This window comes from Bactrocera neohumeralis, chromosome 3 (genome assembly GCF_024586455.1).
Source record: "Bactrocera neohumeralis isolate Rockhampton chromosome 3, APGP_CSIRO_Bneo_wtdbg2-racon-allhic-juicebox.fasta_v2, whole genome shotgun sequence".
NCBI lineage: Eukaryota > Metazoa > Arthropoda > Insecta > Diptera > Tephritidae > Bactrocera > Bactrocera neohumeralis.
This window is the reverse complement of record NC_065920.1, coordinates 52527345-52551222: the sequence shown is the minus strand read 5'-3', so window position 1 is coordinate 52551222 and position 23878 is coordinate 52527345. Positions and strand designations below refer to the sequence as shown.

The 23878-nt window shown below is 39.3% G+C and overlaps 3 protein-coding genes across 3 annotated transcripts; 1 reads left to right on the top strand and 2 right to left on the bottom strand.

The window, feature by feature from the left end:
• The first annotated feature begins 1684 nt into the window (after positions 1-1684).
• LOC126753712 (sodium channel protein Nach) lies at positions 1685-20144 on the top strand. The gene is made up of 8 exons (XM_050465386.1): positions 1685-1806; positions 2934-3140; positions 16448-16798; positions 16852-16999; positions 17055-17248; positions 19309-19626; positions 19683-19792; positions 19867-20144. The coding sequence occupies exons 1-8, from the start codon at positions 1685-1687 to the stop codon at positions 20142-20144; spliced, it is 1728 nt and encodes a 575-aa protein (XP_050321343.1).
• Positions 6874-8247, bottom strand: LOC126754191 (zinc carboxypeptidase A 1-like). The gene has a single exon (XM_050466154.1). It carries the CDS (start codon positions 8229-8231, stop codon positions 6924-6926), a length of 1308 nt encoding a protein of 435 aa, XP_050322111.1. The 5' UTR covers positions 8232-8247; the 3' UTR covers positions 6874-6923.
• LOC126754192 (zinc carboxypeptidase A 1-like) lies at positions 12053-13351 on the bottom strand. The gene has a single exon (XM_050466155.1). It carries the CDS (start codon positions 13349-13351, stop codon positions 12053-12055), a length of 1299 nt encoding a protein of 432 aa, XP_050322112.1.
• Positions 20145-23878: the final 3734 nt, after the last annotated feature.

Genomic DNA, 23878 nt, shown 5'->3' with positions numbered 1-23878 from the left:
GATAAAGATAACAGATTCTAACGCACCAGTCAACATAAAGACGGCGCCACCAGGGGGCGCTAGATTCAAAAAGTCCTGTTTACTTTGCCTACGTTTGAACCGAACCGTCACAAAGCAACTGTGAAGCGTGGCCTTTGATATTGAAAGATTGAGTTTTATTTGAGTAAGTTGGATCATTAGAAGTTCCCGACTCCGTGGAAAAAAAATAGAAACCTTCAGTGGATAATTTGAATCTCATTTCATCTTACAACATGATTAAGATACAAGGCAGTAGGCACAAATTATTAAGATTGAATGCTGTAGTATGCCCCCCCCATATTTAATACACCACCGCAGTTTTGAGAACATTTGAAAATGTCTAGAAAATTTTGTAGGGAATGATCAGAAACAAAAAAAACGAATTTATATACTCAAAAAACTGTAGATGCGCGGAACAGCAGTATGATCAAGATCGAATTTCACACAAATTTCCTTTTTACTTCTACCCTCCAAAGTTTTCTCGACATGTCCAAATATATTCCAAACTTAGCCTTATATAGTTTGTTTACAACGCGAATAGTTTGCCTGACAATGTTTTACCATGAAACAAACTGAAAGAAAGAAGGAACGAATTTTGTATTTTCAATCGAATCACAATTGAAAAGTTACGAAAGTATTTTGGGAAATCTACTTTAACAGAAACACAAGTATTTGAGTGGTACTAAGCAGTCAGTGAAAGTCGTGAAGTCATCGAAAACTTGTCTCATGCGAATCGCTCATACACCTCGGTTAATGGCGATAACATCGAAAAAGTTAGCAGAGTATCTCAATATTTCTTTTCGATCAGCTCTGCACATTTTGGTTACAGTTTTGGTTGTGAAGCGTGTTAACGTTATACTCGTATCAAAATCTCTGAATCTTTTGCAAAAACGATGGTGAGTAGAGATTGTAAAAAAGATGCTTTACGCTGGAACTTAAGCTGTTCGATTACCAGCTAATATAATTGCAAGACACTTACTCCTTACCCTTCTAGGTAATACTGGAGCTTCCGTTTCTTAGACAATTGTATCTTTATTGTTAGTAGGCCAAATTGATTTATAGATGAGCTGAGGGTCCAACATTCATCGAACGTATCACTACTGGTGACGAAACATAAGTGCTTACGAAACGATCCAACAATCTAGCAAATGGCGCTCCACAACTGAGCTGAAACCGAAAAAATCAAAATACTCTAATCGTACTCAAGCCATACCAATGGAGGTTTATAGGAAGCAAAAACAGAAAATTCTATTAATCGTAGGCATGCTTGTGTTGCCCGAAGATCATACATGGAAAGCGATAATAAATATATATGACAAGCGGATTCTAATTTGATCAGATGGTATATCTATGTAATTTTCCCAAATCAATTATATAAATGTTTATGTGTGTACTATTAAAAAGTACTTACTATATTATTTCCCTTAAATTGTCTGACTAAAAGGCAGCAATTTGTCAATCATTTTGTTACACACATAATTATCATAACATCCAAACACTAATAACACACAATTATAGGTATGAATTTGTGCTTAATGCTACATTTTTCTTCAAAACACACTAACCTATTTATCTAAATTCAGCTATAACTAGACATGACGGAGTTAAAAAATCGCAGTCTTATTTCCAAAACTTTGCTTGGTGTCATCCAACATTGGGCACAATAATGAATAAAACTTTAGTTTCTTTAAAAGTAGTATATGGTAAACTTGTGCGTGAATTTTTGCAGGAAAGTGGCATACATGGCATGAAAATATTCCTATCCACATCAGCGATACGCTATGCCAAGTAAGTTGTTTTTTTTTTTTAATAATATTATCTTAAGAAAAATTTTACACAATATTTGTAATAATATTAATATACATATGTATATTGGGTATTCCATTCCAAATTGACCACTTTTGAACCCGACCCCTTTAGATTTTGCTGAAACTTATCCATCCTTTTCTACCCTTTGAAAAACATTTTTGAGAATTTTTTCAAAATTTTTTGTCCAACTTCAAAAAAGTTATGAATTTTTCAAAAAAATGGCTTTTTATTTTCAAATAGCCATAACTTTTGTAGAAATTGACTTTTGGGGACTTTTTTTTAATTTTATATTTATTAAAATTGAATTTTTCGAAAAAATACACGAAAAAAATAAGTAAAATCGTCATTTTTTTTGGAAGTTCGCCATTTTTTTTCCTCAAAAAAAACTTTAATTAATTTGAAAACTATACCTGCTAATCCAGGAGTGGGCCGATTTTTTTTTATTTTTTTTATTTATTTAAAAAAAAATTGTCAAATTTTTAAAAATAAAAAAATATATCATAAAATCGTAAAATCATATTTTCTTTATGATAGAAATAAAGTTTACGGAAAAAAATTTTTCATTTTTGAAAATTTGACAATTTTTTTTTAAATAAATAAAAAAAATATAAAAAAAATCGGCCCACTCCGGGATTAGCAGGTATAGTTGTCAAATTAATTAAAGTTTTTTTTGAGGAAAAAAAAATGGCGAACTTCCAAAAAAAAATGACGATTTTACTTAAAAAAAACCGATTATTTTATATAATTGATCGTATTAAATTTTTTTCGTGTATTTTTTCGAAAAGTTCATTCAAAACCAAAAATTTAAAAAAAAGGTCCCCAAAAGTCAATTTCTACAAAAATTATGGCTATTTGAAAATAAAATAGCCATTTTTTTTTTTAAATTCATAACTTTTTTGAAGTTGGGCAAAAAAATTTGAAAAAATTCTCAAAAATGTTTTTCAAAGGGTAGAAAAGGATGGATAAGTTTCAGCAAAATCTAAAGGGGTCGGGTTCAAAAGTGGTCGATTTGGAATGGAATACCCCATATGTAATACATGTATAAACATTTTTACTTCAAATCAATAACATGATTTATTGTTTCAATTTCTTCCATCTTCTTTTAGACACCTTTGGTTTATCTTCTTATCTAGCCTTATTATCGTCACTCATGTGATAATTATAAATTTAATTAAGGAATTTTTAGATCAACCAACCGAGGTCCGCCTATCCACTAAACTAGTGCATGTTGCCAATAGTCCATTCCCGGCTGTCGCAATTTGCGGTGCAAATAAGATAAGTCGACGTAAAATGATGCGCTTTGCGGAACAGGTGTAAGTACAACATAACTGCATACACGTATGTTGCACCTCAGACATACACAAACCGACATATAACCGTTTTTATGTGGTTATCAAATAGCTTTTAAACAAATGTTTACTTGCCATACTTTTTCAATTACATTTTAAATAGGTCATATTTATACTAATCTATACATACATACATAGATAACTAAACCGCTTTAACTACTATAAATATTTATTACCAACTTCAAAAGACGCTACAATACAAAGCTTACCAACGCTTCAACCAATTTTCTATACTCTTCCTATAAGCCTGAGCTGGAATAATCTTCATTCACCTTCATTGCCTTCAGCGAAATTTTGTTTTTTTTCGGGTTTAATTCATTTTTGGAGCATCATTCACCGGATTGTTGGGAAGTGTCGAAGTCACATCCATAAGTCCGTGCCTCGTCACCATTAATGATGCATTTGATGAATATAGGGTTTTTTACAAAAAACGTACTTTGGTCGGAGCTCAACATTGACACTAATATTAACATATTAACCAATATCCATATGAGATCCTCTGCTATATATTATATTTAATGCCAAGCTGATGATATTAATGACTTCACAACCCTCACTGGTTGCTTTGTGGAACTCAAATACTTGTGTTCGTGATAGTATGGACTCCCTTGGTATAAAAAATTGGATTACATTTTCGTTAGAGTTCAAGTGCTAGAGTACTTTTTAACTGTTGTAATTGTTGATAAGCAAAATTGACGCGTCGCATTTGGAGTGATGATTATCCAAAAAACATTGTTGACACGCCGTTAAATCCTCAAATAGTCACTGTTTGGTGTGCTTCATGGACACATTTTCTTCACATTTACTTCAAAAATGAAGCCGGACATAATGATACAGTTAATGGGGGAAGCTATAGAACCATGATTAATTGATTTTTCGTGCCTTAATTGGATGTTGATGTGAACGATCTTTCTTTTCAACAAGATGGCACTACAAGCCATACAGCCAACGAAACCATCAATTCATTGAAGGAAACTTTTGATAAGCGCATTATCTTTGCGTCGTGGGACGGCGGGGTAGCCTACAAGCGCGTGCGATGTTACATCGCTGGACTAATTTTTGTAGGGTTATGTGTGTGTCTAACTCAGGTCGATATGATTGACGCTTTATAGGTGACATATGGTCCAAATTACTGCAAAAACAGTTCGATAATTTGGTCTCTCGGCTGGAAATTATTCTAGCCAACCGCGCCGACAATGGAGGATAGAGTCATGTGTAGAAGTTCACGCAAATGAGGAAAGTTCTCTCATCGCCATTCACTTGGGAGTGGCCAGAAACGATTCTTTTACACATGGCTCAAGTAGCTCACTACTTCCGGTCTTTGACCAAGTATCCTCTGGGTAGCCTAAGAACATCCGTTTGAAGGCGAGCTAAAGTGAGAAGGCGAAACATCCCCCAATTAGCCTCGGATGAGAGACCCCCCTTTTGATGACGATCATGGCAAACGAAATAAGGGCTACGAATTGAGGGAATGCACCTTGAATGTCCGGTACCTTAATTGGGAAGGTGTCGCTGCTCAGCTGGTTGATGTCCTCGTGAAATAAAGGCTGACATCACAGCCGTCCAAGAAATGCGATGGACGGGACAAGGACGGAGACGAGTAGGTCCTTGTGGAATTTACTACAGTGGCCATATAAAGGAGCGCAAGTTTGGTGTGGGATTCATGGTGGGAGAGACTCCGTCGCCGAGTACTATCATTCACTCCGGTGAATGAACGTCTAGCCACAATCCGCATCAAAGCGAGGTTCTTCAACATATCGCTGATTTGCGCCCACGCCCCGATGGAAGAGAAGGACGACGTAACCAAAGATGCCTTCTATGAGCACACCTATGAGAGCTGCCCCCACCACGATGTCAAAATCGTGCTTGGCGACTTTAACGCCAGGGTGGGCAAAGAAGGTATCTTTGGCACAACGGTCGGTAAATTCAGCCTCCACGAGGAAACATCCCCAAATGGGTTGAGGCTGATATATTTATATAATTATTTGTAGTACTAGATTCCAGCACAAGAAAATACATCAAGCTACCTGGGTGTCTCCGGATCGGAAAGCCACCAACCAGACCGATCATGTTTTGATTGCGCTCCCAGGTCCTTACATCCATTTTCTACTCGACTTGCCCTCCTACTTTCTGAGAGCACTCGTCAACAGCTTGGTATAAGGGAACTGTGGGACGGCATTTTAAACTCTTTACGTAAAGCTGGAACCGAAAGCATTGGTTTTTGGAAAATGCAAAAGTACAGCTGGTACGACGAGGAGTGCCGTGCCGCAGCGGAGAGAAAACAGATCGCCTACCTCGCAACGTTAAAATCGATCACAATACGTGCGGGATGAGATAGATACCGATGACGATGGAGCAGGCGTGCCATTGCCCGACCATGAAGAAGTTCGAATAGCTATCACCCGTCTGAAGAACAACAAAGCGGCGGGGCCGATGGATTGCCGGCCGAGCTATTCAAACACGGCGGCGAAGAACTGATAAGTGGCATGCAACAGCTTCTTTGCAAAATATGGTCGGATGAAAGCATGTCCAACGATTGGAATCTAAGTGTGCTCTGCCCAATCCACAAAAAGGGAGACCCTACAATCTGCGCCAACTACCGTGGGATAAGCCTCCTCAACATCGCGTATAAGGTTCTATCGAGTGTATTGTGTGAAAGATTAAAGCTCACCGTCAACAAATTGATTGGACCTTATCAGTGTGCCTTTAGACCTAGACAACAACGTCAGCCTCGTAATCCAACGCAGTAAATCTCTTGCCAACAGGTGCTACTTCGGACTAAGTAGGCAATTGAGAAGTAAAGTCCTCTCTCGACGAACAAAATCAAAACTCTATAAATCATTCATTATTCCCGTCCTGCTATATGGTGCAGAGGCATGGACGATGACAACAACTGATGAGTCGGCGTTGCGAGTTTTCGAGAGAAAAGTTCTGCGAAAGATTTATGGCCCTTTGCGAATGGACGAAAACACTTCAGCTCTGAAAATATTCGACGCAGTACCCGCTGGGGTAAGCAGAGGAAGAGAAACACCTCCACTCCGTTGGACGGACCAGTTGGAGAAGGACCTGGCTTCGCTTGGAATATCCAATTTGCGCCACCTTGCGAAGAGAAGAAACGACTGGCGCGCTGTTGTTAACTCGGCTATAACCGCGTAAGCGATTTTCACGCCAGTAAAGAAGAAGATGAATGACAAGGCAAGTCAAGATTGTACGCCTTTATAATTAAACTATATTCCGGTCCAAAATCTTAATGCGTTTTTTTCTTCTTAATCAGACTGACAGATTAAATATCTGTTTATTACCTTTTATGCTAACAGTAATGCCTCTGTTTTTTCTTGTTTTAGTATAATTTCAATAATCAATTTTTATATGCATCCAGCAGCTCTGTAAAATAAACTTCCAGCTCTTTCACATTACTATTTTTACCGAAAAAATTGTATGGAGGACCAATCAAATTTAGTTCGTCGAGTTCTAATTAACTTGATGGTCTGAACATACAAACCTAAATATTTACGATAAGAGAAAAATGCACTTGAAAATTTAAGCACTTTGGGGACAACCTTAGATAAACACTTAATAAAAACGTAAGAACCATATTATAATTATTATTTATGATCATTTTTATAATCCATATCTTATCGTAATCTTACCAAAATTATACCTTCAACCACTCACTAAAAACTTTGCCTCAAAAGTGTTCATTATTATCAAGCATTATCATTTATTAGCGCTTATTTAGTTTACACTTTACAAAAACTCAACTTCTTCGCCATTAATTAGTTCGAAATAGCCCAAAGACTTGACTTCCGCCACCATAGCCAGCAAACCGTCGACAAGCTCCTCAGCGGTTGGTTTTATTTGCTCGGCGGGCAATTCCATGCCATTGCCATTGAAGCTACCATTCGGACGCAATTCAAAGCAGAAAGCCATACGTATGCCCAATTTGGTGTAAGCAAAATCCACACTGGAACCCGCTGCCGGGTAGATGGCATCATAAATATTACCGCCAGTGTAGACAGTTTCATAACGTTGACTTATCGCCTTTACGGTGGCATTATAAACTTGTTGGTAGTGTTTAACGTTATCGGGCAGTTCGGAGGTATGTCCATTCGGATAGAGCAAATACTGCGAGTAGGAGTGGAAAGAGATATACAATTGGATTTTATCCTTTAACGAAGTAATATAGTTGGACAACGATTTGACTTCAATTTCGGAATTCGCTGCACGTCCGGCATATGTTTCACTGCAGGGATTACTGCTAGCGCCTACAGTATTCCAATAAGCATCCCAATTACGATTGGGATCTGCACCGACGCAGGTACCGTATGGTTGACGCGTTTTACGCCACATTCGATCGGTGGTATGTGTGTACTCATAACCGTCGGGATTGGCATGAGGTAAGATATACCAATCGTAGCTCTCCGCCAACTCACGCATTTCCGTATTAGTGCTTGTCAAAAGTTCATTGATAATATATGTTGCTGTCGCAGGCGCAATCCATTCGCGTGCATGTATGCCGGCTTCCAAGAAAATACCCGGTTTCTGCTTCAATGCATTCTGATAGGATATTTTTACGCCCAAAATCGAACGTTTCTCATACGATTTACCACCCTCAATCAGTGTCACCACACCGGGGTATAACGATGGTAAAGTTATCAGCCAATTATAATTGCTATTCAAAGTTTGATATGCGGTCCAACGGTCCGTGGTAGCGCGGTTCGCAAGCTGCGCATAATCCTTGTCTATGGCGTTTTGTAGATTCGCCTCCAATAGACTATATGTAATTTTGTTGTTGGTCAAAATGGGAAGGAAATCGGCCACCTTATTTGGCGGTACCACCACATTTATTGCGCGCTCGATTTTGTGCACGCCATCTAAGAAGCGTAGAGTCATGTCTGTGTCCTCCATTTGTTTGAGCACTTCCAAGCCTTGGCGATCGGTCGCCTGGACTTTGTACACCCGATAATTGTCATAGCGTACGCGTTCAGCGGTACACGTCTCTAGCGCTACCACCGTTAGGCAGAGCAGCGTTATTAAACCGAACTTCGCCGACATTCGTTTGTTTAGTTTGAAAAGGTATTCGAAACTAATTTGGTTTAGATTAAACGTCGCACATTTATAGATTAAAATTCTTGCATTATCAAAATTGCCAGTCTTAACTTTATTAATTTCTTTTTTAATCGAATTAATCATGAATTATGTGCGCGCTAAATAAGTTATGTCTGATAAGCTAACTTTATTGCTGATATAATCTATTATCTGTACATAATTTATGGTGAATGTAGTGAGTTGCAAATTGATTGAGTAATACGTGAATATTACGTACCTCTAAATAAGTGCAGTACTAAAACAGTTTTAATGATAGCATTTACAAGAATTCGTTAATTTCACTTTAAAAAAATATGCAACTAAAGACCTCTCTGAGGATTGGATACTTAGTTACTTTGAGCTAGTATTGGAAAAGGTTTAATTTTTGCGGCGCTGATAAACATAGCAATAACATCGATTTGCAAATACTTATCGTAGTCCAGGCAGGACTGTTACCGTTTCAGGCCGTTATAAAAATAAAACTATAATGCATTTTTAAGTAAAGATAATTTTATATAAAAATAAAGGATGATCCATTTGAAGGTTCTCTACTTTTTAAATAAGAAAATAACAGAAGCTTTAAACTTAATGGGGAATATTTATTATCATCCGAAACAATATTTTTTGGCATTTATTTTTTGAAGATTATCTCTTTCAAATCTTGGCCGCAGGTACGTCTCAGATGGTCCACCCGTTGAGTCCAATTTTCGATGACAAGTTCGAGTATTTCGACTGGTGATTTTGGTGGCCAATCGACCGACCCAAAACGTGAAATTATATGCTCACCGAAGTGTTATCTTACTAAATCCATTGGTTAATGCGATGTGGCGCTGTCTTGTTGAAACCAAATGTTGACGAAATCACGAGTTTCAGACATCAAATTGTCGGCTGTCATGGCGCGATAACGGTCGACATTGACGGTTGCATTCTCACCGGCATCATTTTTGAAGAAGAATTAATGTATCACCAGCCCACAAACTACACCAAACCGTTGTTTTTTTTTAATGACATGGCGGCTCTTGCATCTCTTCAGGTTGCTCTTCGATTCAAATGTGGCAATTTTGCTTGTTTACAGACCCATTGAGCTAGAAATGGACCTCATCGCTGAACAAAATTTGGCTTGAAAACGCCGGATCTTCTTGGAACTTACCAAGAGCCCATAAAGCGAAGCGATGTCGCTCGGGAAGATCGAGCGACTTCCGTTCTTGCACAAGCTGTATTTTATACGCTTTCAATTTAAAATCTCGACATAAAATGCGCCAAGGCTTCAAACAATACCGAAATCGATCGAGAGCAGCACGCACAGTTTCAACGCTACTCAAACCCAATATTTTTTGTAACTCTCTAACAATAGTTGAAACTTTTTTTTAAACGTTGCATAGTTTTAAGTGCATCTTTTTGGTGGGCTGCGTAAACTTGTGATCGCCTCCTTACAGTGTCACTCAAATATTACCCGTAAGAAGTGGCATGGAAACTGAATAATGCAAAAGAAGCCTTTACATCGAGAGTATCGTTTGAAGAAAATTATTTGATAAGGATGCGCCAGTTATGGCAAAACGTTGAGTTTCTGTTTATAGACGAAATTTCTATGGAACTTTATGAGATGCTTTGCATGATCGATTCTCGTTTGTGACAGCTGAAGAGACCGAACGCTTGTTTGGTGGTATAGTATCTTACTTTTTAGTAATCTAATGCAGTTACCACCTGTCCGAGGACCTCAAGTATTTCAAGAGCCAAACATATGAAACCCACTACATATCTGTAGCGACAATTCCGCCTGGTTGAACTCCAGCAAAACATGCTTAAACAAAAAGACACGACATTTATAGATGTGCTTAATGCTTTAAGAGTTGGAAAGTTGACGTCTAAGTATCTTGAAGTTCTTCTTGGAAAGTATCAACAGATACCACTGAAGAATTCTCGATTGAGAGCGCTTTAAGAATTTACCCAACTAATGGCCAAGTCGTTAGTCATAATGAAAAAGTTCTCGAGAGTTTTCAAGAAAAAAAGGGCTGTTATTTATTTCATTAAAGCACAAGACCAACTCATTGATGCTACATGAAATTTAAGTAATAAGGACTTAAATACTATAATACTTAATGATATCAATAAAGAAGGAGGTGTAATGTATTGAAAATATTCGTTGGAGCAAAAGTGATGGGAATTTGTTGAACAGTCACGTGTCAAAAAGTTTAGTGAATGGTAACATGATCTTCGTTACAGAAATTATCTGGTCAAATTTTCGCAAGGACCAAGTATATGCGGAAGATATCCCGTCAGTTCGTATTAATTTCGGTTCAGATGATAAACACACAGCTATGGAATTGCTGAAAGACGAATGTTGCCAATAATACTGAGTTGGGCGTCAACCGTTCTTAAGACGCAAGGTTGTGCAGTTGATCATGCAGTAATTTATCTGGGCTCTCGACTGTTTGCTGCTGGACTTATGTAGCACTTAATCTTTGTAGATCTTTGGATGGTATTCGAATTAAAGAACTTTACTGCTCAAAGTTGACCGATAAAACCCCATGTAACAGTGAAGCCTTAGAAGAAATGTTTCGATTATGAAGTAAGAATTTATAAAGTCGTCAATAGATTTTCTTCGACCACTCTTTGCCATTTCTCCGCTTGAGATATTATTCTATCAGTGTAAAACGTTTCCGGTTTCTCGGCGAAAAACTGCGAAAAAATTACTGCAAGTAATTTTCACTTCTCTTGAAGCCAACTTTACTACATTAAGGGAGTTCTGCATGGACCGAAACAAATGGTAGTCAATGGTGCAAGGTCAGGGCTATATGGTGGATGCATCAAAACTTCCCAGCTAAGCTCTCCCAGTTTTTTCCGAGTCATCAAAGATTTGTGTGGTCTAGCGTTGTTCTGATGGAAGACGAAGTCCTCTCTGTTGATCAGTACTGACAGAAAAATGTAAAATCAATCGTTCAACCAGGCTGGAGCAGCTCATAATGGTTGATTCCTTTCAAATTCCACCAAACATAAGCATAACCTTTCGCAGCGTTTAATCCTGGCTTTGCGACCCATTTGTTGAGCTTCACCAAGCTTGAACCATGATCTTTTTCGCACATTATTGTCGCATTTGATACACTTTTCGTCTCCTGTTACCATTCAGAAACGGTTCGATTTCATTTCGTTTCAGCAAAGAATCGCAGATGTTGATTAGGTCCATTAAATTTTTCACAAACAATTCATGTGGTACCCAAACATCGAGCTTCTTTTTGTAGCCAGCCTTTTTTAAATGGTTCAAACCCGTTTAATGATGAAAGTTAAGTTCCTTAGCGATGTCATGGCTGCCTATGTGACCTATCTTGGTCAATCTTTTCCATAATTTCATCGACTTTTTCAACGATAGGTCGACCAGAGCGAGTTGCATCTTTCACATCGAAATTTCCAGAAAGGAAGCGAGCGAACCATTGTTGTGCTACACGAACTCATACAACATCGTCTCCATAAAATTCAAACTATGAATATTGTCATGGCCATGTGCTATAACTTAGCGAAATTCATTGCAAAATGTCCTCACCTCTTAGAGAAATTCAAAATTAGTGGCAATAGATGGAGTTGCTGAAGACGGCGCTGATTTCAATTGAATGAATACGAACACAGTTCTTAGTTATTAAAATATTATACTGAAAATATTTTTCCAGATATCTAGGTTATATCGCTATGTGATATAAATACTTCCTACTTTATTTTTTTTTTTACTTTTATTCACGAAATATGTATGTTAAATATAAGAAACCTTCAAATATTAATTACACAAAATATCAACTCTACATTTTAGACGAAGTACCAATCTCGTTGATCATAGCCAACATGGAATCCATTATCTCCTCACCAGTAGGTATAATTTGAGCAGCTGGTAGACGGAAACCAGACCATAGTGCATTACCCGAAGGACGCAGTTCAAAGCAGTATGAGTAGGGCACTTTCATTTTGCCATAAGCCCAATCTAAGCTGGCGCCTGCAGCCGGGTAGATGGCATCATACACATTACCGCCAGTATATCTGGTGCCGTAACGTTTCGAAACCGCGGAAACAGCGACATCAAAAACGCGCTTCAAATCCTTATAATTTGGTGGCAACTCCCCGGTATGTCCATAAGGAAAGAGTAAAAGTTGTGAATACGAATGGAAGGACAAATACAAAAATAATTGTCCCTTCAGCGTGCTAATATAGTCGGCTAGAGTGCGAGTTTCAATCTCTGAAAAGGCCTTGGGACCAGCATATGTATCCGAACAGGGGTTATTGCTGGAGCCCACCTCATTCCAATGGAAATCCCAATTACGATTTGGATCTGCGCCGTAGCAATTGTTATATGGTGTGCGTGTTTTACGCCACAACCGATTTGTGGTATGCGTGTACACATAACCATCTGGATTGCTATGCGGCACCAAATACCACACATAACTCTCGGCTACTTTGCGCACATCGGCGTTAGTGCTCGTCAGCAATTGATTAATGATGTATGTTGTGGTAGCCGGACTTATCCATTCACGCGCATGCATGCCGCCTTCGATAAAAATGCCGGGTTTCGTAGCACGAGCTGCTTCATCAGCGCGACTGCTACTGTACGATATCTTTACGCCCAGTATTTCACGTCCCTCATACGACTTGCCCGCTACGAATAGACTCACTTGCTCGGGATACTTTTCCGTTAGCGTACGCAGCCAGGCATATGTGTCGTCCAACTCATGATATTCCCTCCAAGTATAATCACCGTCACGCCGATTGGGATCTGCCACAAGCTCCTCCTCCAAATCTAAGCTCTTTTGCGCGTTCTCCTCGACCAGTTGATGAGGTACTTCAGCACGTTGTAGTACAGCCAAAAGATCAGCTACACGTTTCGGCGCCACAAGCACATTAATTTTGTTATTTACATAGTGTACTGCGTCCAGAAAGAGCAATGCGTCACTCGTACCGTCGAGCTCTTTAACGACGTCTAATTGTGCTGTCGTCTTCGGTTGCAATTGATAGACGTGATAGTTGTCGTAGCGTACGCGCTCTGCAGTCGCGAAGTTATCAACGGCTGCCAAGCCGAGCAATACTATCAGTCCCAGTTGTTGCCACATGTTGCGTGCGTTGAAGGCAAATGAACATGCGCACCTATGGTGTCAGCTATTTTATAGGTTTTAGGTACTGTAGCACCATGGGGCATTTAGTAGCATATAACGGTGGTATGATAAAGCAAAAAAGTTGCTGGTTGGCTAGCAGACAATGAGAGCAATAAGTTGATGTTGAGTTGTAGATATTTTGAGCAAACAACTTTGGTGCCAAGAGTGATTAGAAGTTTACGCTTAGACATATTTACATATGTTAGGGAGGTTTTATTGCCCAAAATGACAAAATTTATAAATAGAATTACACATTTTGAGAATATAATATCAGTTAATAAGTTAATATTTAGTTTTGAATAACTTCGCTTAAGTAATACAGATTTCTATCTCCGATTCGTGCTGTGTTTGCTACGAGAAATATTATACTCAAAACAAATTTCAAGATTATATACCTCAAGCTTGTGGTATATAGATATATAGGGGGGAATACCCCATTTTTTCTATAGCTCCTGTCATTTACGAGATATAATACTACGATAAAGGAAAAAATGAATCTCAAGCCGCCAATAAAATTTGTGCAGCTTATGGACCCGATACAGTTTCCATTTCCACCGCACAAAGATGGTTTCAACGTTTTCGTTCTGGTGTAGAGGTGGTCGAAGATGCGCCACGCTCCGGAAGGCCTGTCGTCGAAAATTGCGATAAAATCGCTGAATTGGTCGAAAGAGACCGGCATAGTAGCAGCCGTAGCATCGGTCAAGAGTTGCGCATGAGTCATCAAAAACTCATTTCAATTTCAATAAAAAAAAATTCAATAAAAATACCGCAAGACTTTTTTGACAACCCATTAAAAAAAAAATGCGAAATTCTTGGAAAAATCGGGTTTAGAGCCCCGTATTACCTCGCCGGTGTGAGTTACGACTTTGTTGCACTTGGCACTTTTGTAGAGTAAACAATTCTGAGAAATATGCGTCTCAAGTTAAAGCGATGCCATAAAATACCTCTGATCTGTAGGAATTTAAAGGTAAAAACTCACGATTGCAGTGTATTTTCTATGGAAAATTTTTACAGGCTTTGGTCCAGTTCTTAATGTTAATATTAAGAGTTCAAATTTTCAGGAATTTTTTTAAGGGTATTTCCAAGCAAATTTCGTGACAGGACTGAAAAAAATTAATAGTTCAAAAAAAAAAAAAAAACACCCTAGTGTATATACATATGTACATTGTACATATATGTAATTGTATGAATGTAGATAAATTAATTATTCACTATCAAACTATCGTAATTTATAAAACATATAGAGTTAGCTAGATGTTTGTGTACATTGTGACAAAAAAATACCCGGAAATTGTAAATAAAACGCAAAATATTTAATTATTCATCAATATTTATTTTGTCACCTTTAAAGTAAGCCCCACCAAATGTAATAAACTTATTTTAACGATTTTTCCAGTCGTCGAAACACTTTTCGTAAGCACTTTTTGAGATGGCTTTAGCTCCTTTAGCTAATTTTGTTTTATCTCTTCGATCGACTGAAAACGGGTTCCACGGAGCGGCAATTTCAGTTTGGGGAACAAGAAAAAATCACACGGAGCCAAATCTGGTGAATACGTTGGTTGATCGATGGTATTCATTGCGATTTTGGCTTTAAATTCGGTCACAATCGTGGCTCGATGCGATGGTGCATTATCATCGTGTAAAATCCATGAATTGTTCTTCCACAATTCCGGCCGTTTTCGACCTATGTTCGCGCACAAACGCCGCAATACGGCCATATAGAACTCCTTATTGACCATTTGTCACTCCGGAACAAGTTCATGATGCACCAAACCACGAATATCGAAAAAACCTCTTTCCTTCACCTTGATTTTTGAGCGGTTTTGGCGTGGTTTTTTTGCTTTCGGCTCGTTTTTTCCCTCCATTCTGTTGACTGTTGACTGGTTTGCATGTTAAACTCATAAACCCATGTTTCGTCGGCAGTTATAATGCTTTCCATGAATATGCGATCGGAATTGACACGATCAAACATGTCCCAAAAGATCTATTTACGGTGCTCTGTTTGAACAAAATTCAGCTTTATTGGGAAGAGTCGTGCAACAGCGCATCATACCCAATATATCCATCAAAACCATTCAAACGAACTCGCGAGAAATGTCGAGCTCTCTTGCCATCTCTCTAACACTTGCCTGATGATTTCTAAGCACCATTACTTTCACTTTTTTAATATTTTCATCAGTTGAAGAGGTCGAAGGTCGTCCAGAACTTGGCATGTATTCAATGATCTCTCGACCGTCTTTGAAGACTTTGTACCACCAGCAGGCTTGTGTTTTTGATAAAACTGAATCACGGTAAGACTTTTTCAACATTTGCAACTTTTCCGCAGACGAAATTTTGTTAGAAATACAAAATTAGAGAAATTCTTTGTTCCATATTTTTATCTATTGAAAACACCACAACGCACTACTGAGGTGATCTCACTTAAGCAGCTGCTGTAAACCAACTAGTGGACAGATTGCGCTCATATTTGGCATAGTAATTAAGGACAGTCCTACACACTAAGCAAAATACATTTTTTTAAAAATTATTTACCTGGCGAATTTAATTACAACTTCCGGTTGCTTTTTTGTCACAATGTATATATGCATCTATCATACTCATGACTAGAAAATGCCGTTAGTTTATTTTGGGTTCGAATAATTTATTTTTCAAATAATAGATAATATGTAGTACTAATAGCGTGATTCAATAAAACAAGCTTTGGACAATGGCAAAGAAATACGCGGTAAGGCGTATGGAAGGCATATAAAGAGCAGCTAGTATATGCATCAGGGGAGCTCTCAGAACAACGCCAAGTCTCATAATGGGCTCCTAAAGGCCTAGGTGCATCGTCAGACAGCCACTCTACCTATCTACCGGCAACATGAAGCCAAGCGTTGTCATGATAAAAAAATATTGTCTTCTGTGGTTACCTAATATACGAGTAAAATCTCTCGTTTGTACTCATAACTCTATTATTTACTCCATCTTATGCACTTTCAATATGCTTTTGTTCTAAATAATTTCGTTCCAAATAAATTCAAAACCTATTTTTTCCCAAACTCATATTTTTAGCTACGAAGCTCAGCAAAGATTTCAACCCGATTTACTTGCAACAAACGTCAGTGAAATGGCTGAACATTTGAAGCTGCTTACCGGCTTCTTTCTCTATCCTTTGGACACCTATACCGATAACGATCCCCGACTTGATCAACTACATAATATACTCACGAGCATGTACAATGGTAGTGAGTATCCCACACGCGACATACTTTTCGACTTATCACCCGACTGCCCCGAACTCATCATGAGCGGTATGGTTTTCGGTAAGCCAATAAATATAACAAAATATTTTCAAAAACGTTCGATATCGGTGGGTGCGTGCTGCCTCTTCAACTATCGTCGCGATACTTACACCACGAATAGGTATGTGAGTAAGACGAAAAAAATGTGCATATTTTATTATTGTTGTATTTCAGCATGAGAGCTGCCTTTACCAAGGCTAATAGCAAGTTATTGGAAAATGTTACATTCGAGTCTAATTCCCTGCTTAGCTCGGTACAATTTGTTTTACACAGTGATTCGAATGATTTTTGGCATACCGAGTTCGCCAGTTATGCATTTCGTGTGAGTACTTGAGCGCGTTTAAATAGTTCACTTAATTTCGCGATTTCTTTCACAGCTTTATTTTTTTCTACAAAACGATTATCCAACCGTAATGACAAATACCTTGGGTGAGATTTTGGTGAACCGTAGAACCTTAGTAGAGATTGCAATACAGCCGACATTTTATGAGGCCTCTGATGCTATACGCAACTTTAGACCAGAGCTAAGGCAATGTTATTTTAAGGATGAGGGAGAACGTTTGTTAAATAAGTGAGTCATGCCATGAAGTCACTAGTTTATTGTTCATATAAATTTAATGTTGGATTTTTTTTATATTTTGTTGGTTTTTCGGAAGTAGGGATTGCACTAAAGGCAGAGTAATATTCTATAAATATATTTATTTTTTCATATATATCTGAGTTCTATAGTGCCATTTCCTTATATTCCGATAGGGGCTCTAATCGTATTGTATTATGTATAACCTCAAAGACAGTTATAAAATGAGATTTTCAGAGAAGCTTTAGCCATTCCCTAATATTTAGTACAGTTAGTAGTATTTGTAATCAATTCAGAGTGGCTTTGGGAGACAGCTTTGATTCCATCACTAGCTACTGAAACGATTGATTCCAATTCCAAATAGTTCAGTTCAAAACTGAAGAAATAGATAATGTATTGTATTCTATCATAGAGCCAACTACAAAAGGGAGATCCCACAATCTACGCTAACTACCGTGGCATAAACCTCTTCAACATCACATATTAGGTTCTATCGGACATATTGTGTGAAAGATTAAAGCCCACCGTCATCAAACTGATTGGACCTTATCAGTGTGGCTTCAGGCCTGGAAAATCAACAACCGACCAGATTTTCACCATGCGCCAAATCTTGACAAATACCCGTGAAAGGAAGATCGACACACACCACCTCTTCGTCGATTTTATAGCTGCCGCTATATTTATCTGCATTTGGTATCTCCGCAAAACTAATATGGCTGTGTAAACTGACGTTGAGCAATACCATAAAGCTCCGCCAGTATCGAGAAGGACCTATCCGAGCCGTTCGAAACCAAACGAGGTTTCAGACAAGGCGACTCCCTATCGTGCGACTTCTTCAATCTACTGGATTATTCCAGCTGCAGAGCTTAATCGAGCAGGTACAATCTTCTATAATAGTGTACAGGTCCTGGCGTACGCCGATGATATTGATATGAATGGCCTCAACTGCCGCGCCGTTAGTTCTGCTTTCTCCAGACTGAATTAGGAAACAAAGCAAATGGATCTGATAGTAAACAAGGACAAAACGAAATATATCCTGTCATCAAATAAAAAGTGTCGCAATCGCGACTAGACTCCCACGTCACTCTTGACAGTCGTAACTGCGAAGCCGTAGATAATTTATTTTATCTTAGAACCAGCATTAACACCAACCAAAACGTCAAACTCGAAATCCAACGCAGAATAACTTCTGCCAACAAGTGGTACTCCGGACTGAGTAGGCAATTGAGAAGTAAAGTCCTCTCTCAACGAACAAAAACCAAACTCTATAAGTCACTCATTACTCCCGTCCTGCTATATGGTGCACAGGCATGGACGATGACAACATTTGATGAGTCGACGCTACGAGCTTTCGAGAGAAAGGCTCTGCAGAAGATTTATGGTCCTTTGCGCTTTAGGAACGGCGAATAACGCATTCGATGGAACGGTGAGACATATGAGTTAAACCACGACATTGACATATTTAGTTCAGCGAATTAAGAGACAGCGGCTACGCTTGCTAGATCATGTCTTCCGAATAGATGAAAACGTTCCAGCTCTGAAAGTCTTCGACGCAGTACCCGCCGGGGAGCAGAGGAAGAGAAAGAACTCCACTCTGGAAGAGAAAGAACTCCACTCTGGTCGAGAGATCTGGTGAAGAAGGACCTCGCTGCACTCGAATTGGCGCCAAATTGCGTAAAGAAGAAACGACTGGCAGGCTGTTGTGAAATCGACTATAACCGCGTACGCGGTGGGCGTAGTGTTATGCTCCAAAGGTCTGTATCGCGTGATTAGTACAAACAAGTACCGTAGTAGTATCCGAACCCAATAAATATTTAACTTTAAAAGTCACAGAGACCTTTTGTAGCGGTCCATATGCCTCAAAACACTTTGGTTTTTCTGAAACAGCTTACTAGGTCACTCGAAGGATCTGTAAATACTGAACGTAACGGTATTCTCTTCCTAATTATAGCGATTAAAGAATCTATTCTAGAATAATTTCGATCGTCTCTTATCGTTTATTTAAAATATTATAATTACTTAAGTATTTCTCTGCTAACTCTTGACCTTTTCAGATCCTATTATTCGCATGATGAATGTCTACTCATTTGTCGCATGCAAAGTATGCAACGGTATTGTGGTTGTGTTAGTCCCTTCCTCGCGCCGCCACTCATCAATGCGAGCGTCTGCACTCTACTGCAGTTGCCTTGCCTCTCAAACTGGTTGCGTGTGTTCAATCAATGGTCTTACTTCGAGTATGTCGACCCACCGGATGGTTTCGATAAGTGCAACTCTTGTATGCCGACCTGTGAGGGTGTCGACTATAAAACTTACCTGAATTACCTACCACTGCGTAAAAAACACGGCAATGATACGTACACCTTTGGTTTGCTGTGCGTAACAGAATTTATGCGAGATTTCGTCATAGTTACTTTATTTGTTGTTATAGAGAAGGTCTTACTAGCGATGAGCCGTTGGCACTGGTGAAACTATTTTTCAAGCAATTGTATGCGGAATCGACGTACATAGACATTGTAGGCGATTGGGTTGCATTGTTGAGTGAGTACCACACACTAGTGTTCTACAACATAAAAGTAGAAAAAATAAGAAAATATTTAAATTTTGTATTCCAGGCCGTTTCGGTGGCATTCTATCGCTTTTCTACGGCTTTAGCATACTAAGTTATGTCGAGATTTTCTACTTCATGAGTGGTAAGTGGTTTGTGCTTATATATAGGGCCTGGCAGCTGGCGTATATTCCGAAAGAGCGGCGTGACAGCCGAGCGCTGGAGAAGAGCGCTGAAAACCGCGTATATTCGTTGTATTGGAATGAGTTGCAGCCGAAAACTGTTATGTTGGAGAGATACCCAAAGAATATTAAATGGCAAAATCGTTATGATGATAGTTATTAGCATGGCACTTGATAAAATCAGAATCTTAAACGAGAAATGTTGGCACCAATAGAAAAATACAATAAATCAAAGTTCTATATTGTGACAATATGAAGACTTATTTAAACCTTGACCTAAAAATGTACACGTTTACAAAAATTTTTGATGTGTAAGTTTGAGTTTGCTGTTTGCTGTCTGATGGCTGATTATAAATCCGTCTCTGTTACGGTTACAGGGTTTTCCAGAAAGTAATAGGACTGATTTTCTTCCACCGCGACTGTACTACGTATATCTAACCAAGGCCGGCATCCCATCCCAAGTGTCCGCATCCGTCCTACAGCTCAGATGTGGTCCCCCGGACTTGTTTTTTTCCTTGCCTGAAAAGGCCGATGAAAAGCAAACATTTTGAGACAACAGCGGGGATCGCACGACAGAGGGGATCGAATTGGTCTTGACATTTTGTGGCTGAATTGGTTTGCAACGGCTTGCACCGCAACATAAGATCTATTGTGACCTTCCCTCTGTCACAACGACTCTCTAGCCCAAGCACATTGATAAATTCCAATATAGTAATAGGTGATTCCTATTCGGAAACATGGATTCAAGGATTAGTCTGCAAATTTTCGACTCCATGTCGCAGAACCGGCAGCTTGCACAAGAGGCTAGGCCCATGCTGAATAACTGCTTCTTGATTTTACAATAGCCTAGGTAAAGTGCAATAAATAATCGGAATTTGTTTCTTGCGATGTTGATTACCTTTTTAAACCTGTTGAGCTGGTAACCACCCATTAGCAACTTGGCCTTGCGGATGCCTTGGAGTTGTTGTCGTTACTTCTTCCTGCCTATTCTTTCCTCCATATAGAAAAGCTTATTTAGGTATGAGGACCAAATGCAATACAGGGTTCTGGTCCTACAATTCCAATGGAAGCTGCAGAGCGGGACACCAGTTCATTCTAGGCTATATCCTTGTAATCTAACACACAGATAAGGTGTTCTTGGTTAGAATCTGATAGGTTCTTCAGCCGTTCTATGCACTCCTGCACCTTTAGCGATTTACTTTCATAAGCAGAGATAGCTTTAAGTGCCACTTGGCTATTGCTGAGTATGACGATACTTTCGTTACGATAGTTGCCTCAGAAGTTTATTTCTAAATACCGACTTATAGAAAAGACCCCTGTTTGGAAGATGAAAACTTCCCATAAGTATGGAGAGTTTGGTACGCAGTCCTGCGACTCATTTTCCAATTTCCTCCGACGTTTTCGAGGCACTTGATTGTGAGTACTATCCATTAGCATTAGAGCAATCGTAAAATCTTGGTCCCTTGGAAGAAGAGCCAGTGGTATTTTATCACTTAGGGCTTTCATTTGTTGGGACAAGATTATTTTTGGGTTTTTTTATACTCTTACAAAATGTTGCTACAGAGTATAATACATTTGTACGCCTAACATCAATGAAGTTAGTTATGGAATTATATATGTATGTGTGTGTAAATGATCTGCTGGAGGATCGAAAATATCGGTCAATCTATGGGATATATTATAGAAATTCGGAGAGCATCCTTTTTTGATAATAGTATGTTTTAAAGACAGACATATTTGTCAAATATAGGTTGAATCGGATCAATATATAATCTCCTTAGCCTCTATATACCTAATATAAAGATTTTCGAACTTCCAGGTGATTTTATACCGCATATGAGAGAGCGAGTTTTTTAACAATAATGTATCTTTGTGCCTAAATATTATTCAATTGGGTGAAAACTTGATCTAAACCGTATATAATTAATATCAGAGTTTTCAAACATCGAGTTGACTTTATACTCGTACCTTATTGGCGCTGGTATGGGAGATAGCCTAATGAAACTCAGATACGATATTTTTGCGCTAAAAATTTATAGTAATGCCTGAACCGAGATTTGAAGAGGGAAAAGATTCGGCGACTAAAAGAAAGCTTTAAAGGTGATCTACTGACTGATACCCAAAGCATACTAAAATTAAAAAGGGAACACTTCTCTAGCCAGCTGATTAGCAGTGACAGCATAACATCAAGAGATGGCGAATCCGATTCCCCAATCGATGACGATGGAGCAGACGTTCCATTGCCCAACGACGAAGAAGTTCAAATGGCAATTACCCTTCTGAAGAACATCAAAGCGGCGTAGGCCGATGGATTGCCGGCCGAGCTATTCAAGCACGGCGGCGAAGAACTGATAAGGAGCATGCAGAACTTAATCGTGTAGGTACAATCTTCTATAATAGTGTACAGCTGTTGGCGTACGCCGATGATATTTCTCCAGACTGGCTAAGGAAGCGAAGCAAATGGGTAGTAACGAGGGCAAGACGAAATATCTCTTGTCATCAAACAAACAGTCGTCGCACTTGCACTTGGCTTCCATGTTACTGTTGACAACGTCCGGTGTGTCAATGCGTTGATCAGCGCCCTGCGAATGCCAATTGGCAGTGGGGAATGGACACACTAACCACTTTGTTGCAATATAACTCCACGTTTAGCTGACAAAGTCAGTTCTTCCCGCATTTGGATTTTAACTAAAAACTCCAGGAGTAAACTCCAAGGGCTCCTGCTCCCTGTGGTACCAGAATTAAGTCTTCGAGCAGACCTCGTAGCCGAAGCTACTATCAGTTGAGCTTTCATACGGCTCTGGACTGGTGGCCAGGGGTTGGACCCCATACACACACCACTCATAGAAAATCTAACCCACGTAAACGACCCTAACTGTTCGGTATTCTGACTAGTGGAGATCACACCACTAACATCTAATCGTCTATCAGTCTAGCTAATCTCCATACTACCTAGATCATTAATGTCCAAGCACAACGGGCATTCAGCTATTAAATGCACCCAATCCTCTACCCCCGTCCCACAAAAACAACCCAACCTATCAGATATGTAGGTGCCTCTGATGCAAAAATGCATTCAGAGGCCCATGCCCCGTAAGCAGAAAACACAGACTCAGACAAAATCTGAAGTCTGGGTTATCCTCAACGAACCCAGCGTCCCGAATGTACTCGTAGGTCACTCGGCCCTTAGGATTCGTTTAGGAACGTTATTGCTACCTACACCTAACCCATAGCATCTAGAAGCCTCTTGCTCACTAGATATCTCTCCCTCTCCACATCATCGTCGGAAATCCAATCATTTCGCAGAAAAATTTGAAGCCCCTTCTTAACCTGAATGCAACAGCATGCTGTATGACAATCAGATCAAGAGGTTACATGCACCTAACAAAACCTGCGTCCGTTGAGACAGTGCGACATACAGGTAAGCATCATACAACGCTGAATTGATAGGAGTTTTTGGCACCCAAAGACAGTCGTGGCTGCTTCCCACCATACAACGGTTGCATTTGTGGCACATGCCACAAACAAGCCACGCTAAATGGTGCGGACAGCACGACGACTGAGACCACAATCACTCCTCAAAATGCGTCGTACTTTGCCTACGGTTGCCTGCAGTCGCTCCTTCACATTCGCCAAGTGTGGAGTAAAACACATCCTTTCACTCATGGTCAGCCCCTGATATTTGACTTGCATCACATACATACATATCTGATGTTGACCCCATTCACATGGGCAATCGGTGGACGAGCCGGTGATAATCTGCCCTTAAGAAGCATTGCCACCGTTTTTTCCCTCCATATGTCAACCCCCACATCTACACCCCAAGTATTTACAATCTCTAAGAGATGTCCTCCCGCGCGCTCTAGCGCAGACCTAGAGTGATCTTCGACCATAAGA